The sequence below is a fragment of the Scomber scombrus genome, chromosome 14 (genome assembly GCF_963691925.1).
Source record: "Scomber scombrus chromosome 14, fScoSco1.1, whole genome shotgun sequence".
Classification (NCBI taxonomy): Eukaryota; Metazoa; Chordata; class Actinopteri; order Scombriformes; family Scombridae; genus Scomber; species Scomber scombrus.
The window spans coordinates 22292838-22304558 of record NC_084983.1 but is presented as its reverse complement, the minus strand read 5'-3'; the positions used below and the strand labels follow the sequence as shown (position 1 = coordinate 22304558).

At 41.1% G+C, this 11721-nt stretch overlaps 1 protein-coding gene across 1 annotated transcript in view; it reads right to left on the bottom strand.

Moving 5' to 3' along the window:
* Positions 1-1478: 1478 nt before the first annotated feature.
* Positions 1479-11721, bottom strand: part of jade2 (jade family PHD finger 2) — a 186587-nt gene continuing 176344 nt past the window's right edge. The window contains exons 13-14 of the mRNA XM_062433828.1: positions 4467-4612; positions 1479-2270 (exon numbers count right to left, since the gene is read on the bottom strand). Coding sequence (XP_062289812.1) covers positions 1479-2270; positions 4467-4612 — 938 coding nt within the window. The remainder of the gene's footprint in view (positions 2271-4466; positions 4613-11721) is intronic.

Here is an 11721-nt window from a genome sequence, read left to right as displayed (position 1 = left end):
CTCTCCAGCAGAGGCAGCAACATGGTGCTCACAGTGCAACCTGGCCAAACTCTTGTTGATCAATGGCTCTGGACTGCAGTGATCTAGTCACAGGTGGGTGAGTGGGGCACAGAACAATAGGCAGCTCTTTGCGCTGATAGTACATTGTGGCTCTGCTTTGCTAATTTTTGCAGATGCTTTGTTGATTAATGGCAAATGCTGCATTTACATCCTTTTTTCAGGCACTAGACAATTGTTAAGGTGACGAGGAGCCCGATGCTGGCTACACTCTGGAACCAATCCAACAGGATTTCCTTTCAGTTTGATTGTTACAAATCCGATTGAGAAACGACTGATTGATCTACTTACTGATTGTTTGGTTGTTTGAGAAGAAGGTTGGGGGGGTTTTGAGGGGGAGCCGGGGGCACAGGGCGAGCGACAGAAGGCACAGAGTTTCTACGATGATTTTTTTATCCAAATATTCAGAAAAAAAACTTAGGAAGAATTTAAAAGCAGCTGAAAAAAGTCAGATCAAATATTTCAACAACGGCTGTGAGCAAAGGGATTTGCTTATAGTAGTATGTGTGTCAGTATGTGTGTGTTTGTGTCTCTGTGTGACAATCAGAATGAGCATCAGGGTTGGGGTCAATTGTTCTGCTTTTCAAAAACTGGAAAATCTGGAAATCTGTTTTTTTTTTTTTTAAGTCTGTGAAGATAAATTTGAGAATGAAGGCTTTAGTGTATATTTTGAGTTGACGTGATGAGAATTGACCCCAACCCTGCATGAGCATGTATTATACACACAATTGCTTACGTTACAGCTCTTATGACTAGCTAGTTGTGCTTTTCAAGGCTGAATACATGTTGTCCCATGTCACCCTCTGTACATATTCAGACCAACTCTGGTCTTTCCACTGAACATATTCAAGAAAACAAGGACTCATTGGATGCATCTCAGGCCATGTAGACCAGGAGTGAAGCAGACCCTGAAACCAGCTTGAATAATAATAATAACAATAATAATGCCCCGAAGTGTTTGTTCCCGAGTCTGGCAGATACCACAGACAAGAGGCCAGAACTGGGTACTTCAACGCCCAGAAACAAAATTAATCTGAAATACAAAACAAACAAACAAACAAACAAACAAAAAGACTAAAGGTAATGTTCATTTCCTATTTGCTGAACGTATCGCATCTTGTGGTGAGCTAACAAACTACGGATCCCGTGGAGAAGCTTTTTACTGTACGACAGACAAACAGCTACATTCAAATTCCCCCAAAAAACAAAGCAGGTAAGAGCTGAAGAGATTTTCCACTGGTAAACATGACAGGGATTTGGTTGAACAAAGCCATCCAGCCATGTTTTGTATATTGTATACTGGGCACAGATGGAGAAACAATTAGTCAGCGGGACTCAAAGACTGGGATTCTGCTTGGATAACTGTGTGTGTGTGTGTGTGTGTGTGTGTGTGTGTGTGTGTTTGTTTGAGTCTCAGTTCTCTAGGATGCCAGCACGCTCCTTCTCAGCAGGTCCTCGTTCCCAGAATGCAACTGCGGCAAGCGGAGTTTGCGCCCACCAGAGCGTGTGTCCAAATCGCTCTGCTCGCCATCAGAGAAATACCCATCAGTCTCAGCTGTGTCCAGCAGGGACACGTCTTTTGCTGTGAAGGGTAGGTCCATGGACTCCGCTACACCTCCACTGATGCCCCTCCCTCTGGATTTACCCTGGCGGGACAGACGGAGCCGTGGGGTGCTGCCACGAAGGACCACCCCTGTGATGGGCACCGTGACTCCTGGGCTGGAGGCTGGATACGGGGACGAGCTTGCACTAAAACCTGGTCCTGCGCCTGATGCAACACCATTCCCAGTGTGGATGCTGTCCCATGGGCCACGGTCCTCCGAGATGTGACAAGAATCCATTTTGGAGATGGGTGGTTGCGGTGCCGGGTCCCTTTGCAGGTCAGAGCTCCTGGTCTGGTGGTGATGAATGTGGTGGTGGTGTAGGCTCTTGGAGGAGCACCTAGGCCTTTCCCCTTTGCGGGCTGCTTGACTGGGCTTTTCTTCCACCACACTCGCCCAAAGGCTCTTTGCAGTGGAAGGGCTGCTAGCGGCAGAGGCTGCTGCAGCAGACAATAGTGCGTCCGGCTGGGCGGGGGCAGTGGATTGCTGATGTCCACGAGCACGAGGCTTGTTGCCCCCTCGTGGTTTGCGGCCCAGCTGGGGCGTTTTCCAGGTGGACTGCATGGAGTTCTCCATCATCAGATTCAGCAGGCTCTCCTCGCCCTGCAGGAGCTGCATGAGAGGAGAACAAGAGAGGAGGCGAGGAAAGGTTAACAGAAAGAAAGGAAAAGAAAGAGGTAAGGAGAGGAAAGGAAAGAGGAGACAGGAGATGAGAGGATGAGAATTAAAAGGAGGGCCAATAAGAGTAAATCAGAGGGGAAGAAAAGAAAGCAGTTCATGTTTCAAGGTGCAATAAATAAGTTTTACACAAAATGTTCATGCTATATTTGGAAATCTGGTCGTAGATCAATACAACAATTAACTCGGCTGTTACTCTGGTTTCTGGTTTTCAAACCTCACATTCTTGTTTGCAATATTTTGGAACAGAAACTCCCCACCCACCACCACCTACCCACATTTCCAACTGCTGCTCAACAGTAGATGTGAGCAACAGTGGGATTTTTCTGTCGAACAAAAGAGCAAAAGACAAAGTCAAAGTAGTCTAAAAGATTTTACGTGGCAATTTGTTATTTTATGTTTATTATTATTATAAAATGTCTAATTTTCTCTGCTGCACTGTGAAACAATAACCACATTATTGTGATTGCCCTTTTAAAGACTTCTCACCATCGGGATATCATGTTTTCATATCAAAATCTCATTTTGTTTTATTGAAAAATGACTGTGTTCCTGTTATTTTCTTGTCCCTAAACAATGAAGTTATAGCATGTATTCTGGCTGGAGCCCCCTGCCAATCAATACACAAACAGTACATTCCTCAGGAGAACAGCAGGTCAGCCACAGTGCAGCTCTGCTCCGACCATCAGCTCTCTCGCTCAACTGATCAACCCACAATGAGATGTGACCAAGACTTAAAACTCGACTCATAGGAAGATTCAATCTAAAAGTCTCGAGTCTTTTCTTCTAATCTATGTTAGAATGATCTGATTATCTCAGCAAACTACTGTACACCATGCACCATATCCTGGCTAGCATAACTCATACAGTAGGATATGTCCATAAATTAAGTGTTAAAAGAAGAAGGTTCACAATTATTCAAGGCTGCCTTAAAACATCAATCACTGTGTGAACACTGGCACAGGTTCCTCTTGTTATCATTCATCCCGTTTATAATGATCATTAGAAGATCACTTTGATAAACAAATCACAATGTGAGATGGGGGATATAATCCACACTCTACGCTTTGAGCTAAATTTTTCTTAAAAGTTTATCTGAAGATTTAGCTATCAGATTTGTAAAATAATGTGGATGTCTTTCACAGTTAGTCTTTTTTAATATAAAATTCCCTCTTTGTGTGTCGAAGGACGGTGTTTTTCTTTCTGGCTGCAGTAGAAGGATAACAAAAGGAGAGAATTTGGCACTAAGAATACATTAACTGTGAAAGACATTGACTTGATTTGACTAATGTGGACGACTGAAGAATCGTATTAGCTTCAAATGACCTTTTAAATACATTTTTACACAAAAGAAGTGCTGTGGACTTTGCCCCCCCTCACTTACATTTAAAATGCACTATAAAGTGATCTCTTAATGGTCAATATGAACAGGAAGAATGATTGCAGCAAGAAAAATATTTCAGTGTTTATTTCAGCATCTGACTATTGTTTTAAGACAGACTTTTAAGGTTAGTTTGTTATTAAAAGTGGTGCACAACTATGACTGTTGCAGTGCCCCATTTTACTCCACTGTAAACACTGACAACATAAGCTAGAGGGAAATTCATTTTGAAAAGGCACATATGTGAAAAGTCATGTTCTTCTTGGTTAACATGCAGGTTAACAAGCAGAAAGAGCTGATACTGTTGATTATGATAGTGGAAACAGTTTACTTCCTGCAAAGATTGATCCACCTAACTTTGGATGTCCATCTCAATCAGGTCTGTAGGCAGGACATTTTGTTTTTTTTGGCTCACTTCACCGATGAAGTAGACTGGGATTCAGTTCAAGAGGTGATGAACTGTTTGACTGTGCTGCTGATTTTTAATTTTGCCATGTGCGCTTTCCTTCACTGCCAAGAGCTGGACTGCAGCTCTGCTGAATATAATCCTACCCCTTCTTTTAACTGTATACTGTCTGCATGCACTGACCCTTTTAAGAGTGAGATGAAGTTTAGCTTGCTCTCCACTTTAAATCACAACTGAATTCAATCTATGGCTGCATTATCCAAGTAGCATCTACTGTATGTAAGTTATCACAACATTACAATCAATGTGTAACTCTCTAGGCCTCCTGCTACTGAAGCCTTACCTGATCGGAGAGCAGGCTGCCACTCTTGTCCCGATGTTGGGCACCCAGAGCCCATTGGCTGAGCATGTCATCAGCGGTGATCTGGACCGACTGCGCGAGCCAGCTGTCGAACAAAGAGTTGTCCAATGGGAAGGACTTTGACAAACCTAGGGGAGGTGGAAGGGACATAAGCAGAGGGAGAGGAGGATGCAGGGAGAAACAGATTATAGATTATATCGAGAGAGAGAGAGAGAGAGAGAGAGAGAGAGAGAGAGAGAGAGAGAGGGAGAGAGAGAGAGACACACAGAGAGAGACAGAGAGAGAGGAACAGTAGTGGCAAGTGATGCAAAGAAAAAGAGAGGAGAAAATTGGTAAGGATGAGGGGAAGAAAGAGAGATGGAGAAAAGGGGGAGAGAGACAAAAGCAGTCAGGTAAGGAGCGCTGAACATTTTTCATACTTAAAAAAAGATGCTCTAAAAGTGAATGAGGAGATGAAAGTAATTGTTTTTCAAATGAAGTCAAGAAGTAAAAGGCACAAATGGAGCTCCAAATGCCTGAATATCCCCGTATCTGTTAAATACAGCTTCAATTCACTGTCTGTTCACTCCATTCAGAAGTGACACTTTAATTCAAATAGTAATAATTGGGCTGTGATTTTTTTCCGTTAAAAACTAGCTATGAAACACATTCACAGTTTTTGAATGTGAAAGAGAAGCAACTGGGTCGACTTTTCTCAAGTTTAACAGTCAAAGCACAAATCTATAACAAAATCATGCAAAACCTGCAAAGTCTCCTTGCCAAAAAGAGGATGCAGATGAGGACATGTCGGAGTGTTCAGAAAGTAAAAACAGCATAAAGCATATAGTAATTTCAAAGGTTCCTCAGTTGAATCAAGAATTGGTGAAAGAAAACATTTGAAGTTAAGAGAAGGCTGCGTCTGTGATAATCTTGTTTGTCTAATGTTAATTATACCGACATCACTGAACAAATCTAATCAAAATTGCTAAGTAACATCTCAAAATTGATGTTAATCTCTCACATGGTACCTCTAAATGTTATTTATTGTATTTAAGTCTCATTGCATCACAAACAGAAACACAGAGCTCACTGTAGGTTTGTCAAAAAAAAGAGAAACTTCTGGTCTCCCAGCGACGTTAACAGTATGCAGCCAGTAAGCTCCAAATCCAAACATGCCATTTCTGTGGCTTCATCAATAATGAAGATATAAACCCATTTTACAGCAGAAATCCTGTTTCCTGTCTCCTTCCCAGCACCGCTTTCTCCACACTCTGGTCTGTGTACAGGACTGTGTGTATCAGGAGTGTGTGTTGAATATGTGTGTGTATGTGGGAGGCTACAGACAAAGCTCCCTCCTTTTAAATGTGTGTGTGTGTCTGTATAATTAGGAGATTTTCATGGCTCCTTTTCTATCATTGTGGGCTGTGAAAGTGCTGCCAAAGCACTGTGTGTCTGTCTGTGGCATTTTAGTCTTTCTTACTCTGACACACACTGACACACACTGACACACACACACACACAAAACACACAGATTCATACACAATGCAGTAAAGACAGAGACGCTCGAAAAGAAGAGAACAGAGGATGGGGGTGGGATCCATCGGCTCATACACTTCTTCTCCTCTGTTCCCACAGAAGAGGGTGCCCACATTTTGGCTTAGTTGTCTTTTATTCCTCACATCCTTTCATTTGATAGCCTTTCATCAAATCTGAATGCTGTGTCAAATCCCATTTTTGAACATGAGTGAAATGCTCTACAATCATTTAATTTTGACAATTTTCACTAACAAAAGTTATAAATAACTTAATATACATATATACTTTCTATATATAACAAACTCATATGTTTTGACGGATAGATTACATGTGGAATATTTCTCTTAAGGACTACCTAAATATTTTATACATCGTTTAGTGCTAATAAAGAATAGAAAGGGGATTAAAGTGATATTTTTACCCAAATTTGAGACTGAACCAGCTACTGGAACTTACTACTAAGAAGAAATGACAATGTTTTGTTCTCTTGATGGAACCTCAGATAGATGCAACCAAGAAACCCTGATAAGAATCTGGTTTCTTACAAAGTGGGTGTTTACGGCAAGTGAACAGGAAGACCACACACACCACAAATTTCTACTAAAACCAGCCTCCTCTTAATTTTCATAAATACCTATAACCCATAGAAACAACATAGAAACTGCCTAAATTCCCATCAGTTCATAATGTCCATAGAACATCCAGAAGTGGAGCTGCAACCTCTGGAGAAAATTCTGTATTTTGTTTAAAATCTTGTGCTAAAGAAAATCAACCTTTAGTTGTTTTAGACCACTCAGAAAAAGAGCTATGACTGCAGGCAAATTTTTATGTGCAGCAAAATCAAAATGACTTTAAACTCCAGAGGGTGTATCGTCTAGTGAATGGAATAATAATGAAATTTAGCTTTCTTGTTTTGCCAGGAACAACCATTAACCTCTGCACAAGAACACTGGGACTCTGTCATATCCACCTTAGGGAACAACTGCCTCTTAACAACCGCATATGAGAGCTGCCGATAATGTTGACAAAAAACCTGCACAGAAGCACATTATAAAATGGACTGTGTGCATGCAGATTTATCCTGTCTGAGCCTCTTTCTCTCTTTCTTTTCTCGACTGTCTTTGCAGACTCCCAGTAAATCTTCAGTGCCTATAATGATCTGCCAAGCAGGACAGCAGGAGGTGCTGTTAGGGTGGCTTTAACACCAGCTATCCTCCGCACACACACACGCACACGCACACGCACACGCACACACACACACACACACACACACACACACACACACACACACACACGCACACACACAGAGGCAGTCGTTTCCATGACGCAGCATGTCTCTGCAGGAGTCAGTAGAGCACTGAGGGAGGGAATAGGTGACGGAGGGGAAAAAAGGGAGACAGTGAAGAAGTGTGAAGAGGGGGGGGGGGGGGGAAGAGAAGCAGAGTTGAGACAGAGGAGGGTAGCAAACTGTGTAGTCTGTGGCTTTGTTCAAATTCCATCAAATACTGGACATCCTGACATTACAGCCCTTTTTCTTTTCTCTTGTGCTTGTTCATTCACATTTGGGACCTGAAGGTTAAGGAATCAGGATCTTAAAAGGGTGGGTTAGATATAAATTTGTCTGTGGGAAGAATATTTCTTTCAAAAGACAGAGGGGTAAAACATATTTGGGGATTGTTCTTAATGTATTTAATTAACTCTATCAGGAAAATATATAGCAAAAGCCAAAAAAACTAATGGAACAAAGGATTATCTTCAACTCATCTTCAACACTGACACTCCCGCTTACTCTGGACACCACTTCACCCCAGTGTGCAACTATTTCCACTGAGAATTGTTCACTTTTGATCTATTTAAGTTTGCATATTTTCTTTTTTTAACTATGTATCTAAACATAATTGATTTTTGAGCCTTAAAGGTTTGAATGAATGAATGAATAAATAATGATAATAATAAAATTGTCACATGCTGGAGGACAAACATCCCCAAGAGTAATAGAGTTTAATTTGATAATAAACTTGCCATCTAAACAATATTCATTTGCAGAGGGAGAGCACTGATAGAGGAGCTGTATCTTTTAAACCAGATGACGATGCTGGCTCCTCCTCCTCCGTCTACCACATCTGATGCTAATCTCGACGCTATACCTGTTAGCCCATGCGAATGCTACTGTGGGCTAATGCTATTCACCCAAATGTCTCGGTGCAGTTAAAGCCATCTAAAGCAGTTTGTGGAACAGCTGGCCTTGGTGCAAGTGCTCACTTAACTGCCTCATTGCAACAAAAAGCCCTAGGGTGGCATTACAGAACAGCTGATGTTGTAGCAGCAAGCAGTGATCTGCTAGCCAGCGCTGCTAAGGCAGTGCAGGGTAAGGAATTCACTAACAGCAGGACAGGGCCAAGACCAGGCCTGTGCATGAGAGAATGTGTGTGTGTGTGTGTGTGTGTGTGTGTGTGTGTGTGTGTGTTGCGAGGTCTAAAGCCCTCACTACAGTCTGATGATTGTTCTCGGGTGCCAACCGTCTCTCTGGAAACTCCACGAGAAAGACACAGATAAAAAAGAGAGAAACTAAGACATAGTAAAGGAGGAGCAACAGAGCGATCTAAAGCCCCATCAGAGCGATAAAGGAAAGACAAGAAGTACAACAGAGAGAAAAGAGTGAACTAAATACTTGAAAAAAAAGGGATGAAATCACAGACGAGGTCACAATAATGGCAGCAGAATAAAAAGCTCAGCCTGTATCAACCGAAATGAAACTGTCAGTTGTTCTCTACAACAAAAGCAGCATTGTACTTTTAACTGTCTCTTATTGTATTGTATCAGACAGTATAATGAGGAAATGTTAAATTTTTCCGGGTTTCTTTCCTTTACTTTAACTCAATGCTACAGGACCTTTAACATCTACAGGATTAGAACGGCTACTAAAACGATGCAACCTTGGATTTTTGAGCCTGTTGGCTTTCAGTCAGAATGAAAGAGCACATGCTTCTTTCTAGAGAGGCTTTTCTGCACTGAAATTCAGCAATAATATAGCGAAAGGCCATCATGCAGGACACAGAGCTACCAATATTGTCAATAATAGCAGCCAGAAAACATGAGAATGCACTGCAGCCAAGACTTCATATTGTGAGCGAAGGGCACTTTTCTTATTTATTAAGAGCTGAAGACTCTGTTGCTTTTACAGTAACACGGAGAGAAAACAGGTTGGACAAAAAAGGTGGTCACAACAAACAGGGAAATCATCACTTATGGTGAAAAATACCTTATATGCAAAGAGCATCACTGAATAATTAACAGTGTATGATCAAATTAAGACTGGTATTTTAAAGGGTTTTTGTTTTGTTACATTTATGTCACCTCAGCTCAGCTGGGTTGTTCTCTAGGACTCCTCGCTGCAGTATTATCTAAATGTCTGTTAAAGTATCATTTGTGATGGGGGTTGTACTTTAAACACTGTTATATCAACATGCCAACATACTCACGATGAGTTAATGATGTTAAGCAGGTATAATGTTTACCTCGTTCATTGTCTTAGCAATGAATGTATTATAGGAACTGGATACTGGACTCAAAGATGGTGCCTATTCAATCAAATGATAATTGATTGCATAGCACATAAGCCAAACAAGTTTTCTCACTTCTGGGTTTGCATCTGCACTGTGGGGCCCACTAAATTTTGCTTTAAGAGTTTTCCCCCCTGCTGGCCCTGTCCATCAGTTCCCACTCAGGTCAATGACTTTACATTGGGATGAAATCACAAATTTTAAAATTGCTTTTATAGGCTCTCTGAAGCTTTTACAAATATGACAGCCTTGTGGTGTAAAATTCATAAAACAAAGAGTCTATTATTTTATAGATGCCTCTTTTATATTGGTGGTCTTTGGGGGTTAAATTCTTGTTTGGGTCATAAGGGATTTTTTCCATTGCAATACCATAAATGGCCACTAAAAATTGGCAGCAAGGCTGAGCCTCTCTTAATACAGCCATGGTCTTAGCTTAGTGCGTTAGCATGCTAATGATTGCTAATTAGCACAAAACACAAAGTACAGTTGAGGCGGATGGGACTTACTAGTTTTGCTGGTATTTCGCCATAAACTAATTAAACTTTGACCTGACTGTGCCACTAAAAGTTAAGGGATCATAAAGTTACAATTGATCCTGAGGGAAACATGAACATGTGTACTAAATTTCATGACGATCCATCCAACAGTTTCTGAGATATAACACTCAAAACAACAAATGTCAACCTCATGGTTGTGCTGGAGGAAAAGAGAATCACCAAAGTTGGTCAGTTTTATCCTCTGTGGATCATGAATATCTGTGCAAAATCTAATGACAATCCATCTGATAGTTGTTGAGGTACTTCAGCCTGGACCAAGTACTTGCCATCCCTAGAGTCACGGCCAAAAATAAATAAAGTTTCAGTAAGATTTAATATCACAGTTAATTTGGAATTTTGTGTCTTTTAAGGTCACTATAAGCACAGAGGGTTGTTACAATGCGTGGTGAGTGTTCACACTAGAATAAAAATACTGAATCTCTTTAGGAAACTCAGTGGTCATTCAGTTTGAAATGAGATCTATGTAATCTCCCTTAAAACCACTTTTCAAAACCCCCTCTAAATTCAGCTTTGCAGGGATTATACTGTATCTACACAGCTTAAGTTTTGTCTTGGCTTGCATAGTTTTTATCTGATTTGTGTTTTTATATTGTTCTGATGTGCCCCTTCTTACTTTTAATTATTATATTTGATACTTTTATATCATACATCTGCTGAACTTCCACAAATCACAAATCAGTGCAGTCTGGCAGGGCTCAAAGGGTATTTGCTTGGGTTAAGGTTGTCATGAGTCCAACGCAGACTTGCAGGTGATTTGTTTACTTCATCATTTCAACCAAAGTTTGATTGCTGAGGAATAAACTTGCTCAAATGTCCTTGAGTTTTGCCTCTCAAGATGGAATAACATAACAGCTGCTCAGGCAATCAAATTTCTGTTATCGAATAAACCTTCAGCAGGTTTTGGGAGTCATATTTAATTTCTACAGTGGCTTGTTTAAAGAAATGTTGAACCAGGTTTGGAAGACTGGAATGCAATAAGTCACCTTGTCATTGAAAAAACTCCATTTATAGGATGTACATTTTAGTTTTGGATTATATTTTTTAAAATGAGATTTATTGATCTTAACTTTCAGGATGAAACTCACTCTGTGCCTGTGAGGTTATCGCCAATACAATTTAAAAATAATCTCCCTTCCAATCACCACTGGCATATGGACCCCACTAATAAACAGTGGGGATAGGGGACAGTACATCTGAGAGGGAGTTATGGTACATGTCTGTCTTCTTGATCCCAGAACACAGAGAGGAAGACAAAGCCCTGGGAGTCAGGACCAGACCCGACAGAGAACAGATGGCTTGACACACACACACACACACACACACACACACACACACACACACACACACACACACACACACACACACACACACACACACACACACACACACACACACACACACACACACACACACACACACACACACACACACACACACACACACACACACACACACACACAAATGATACGGTTGCACACAACAAAAGCACGTCATATAAACAGAAGGGCTTGTTTGTCATGGAAACACAATGTGAGTGATGATTCCCGGGCATTTATTCAACATCAAGTTGCAGTCCTTATCCCCCAGCAGTCAGGTGGAAAC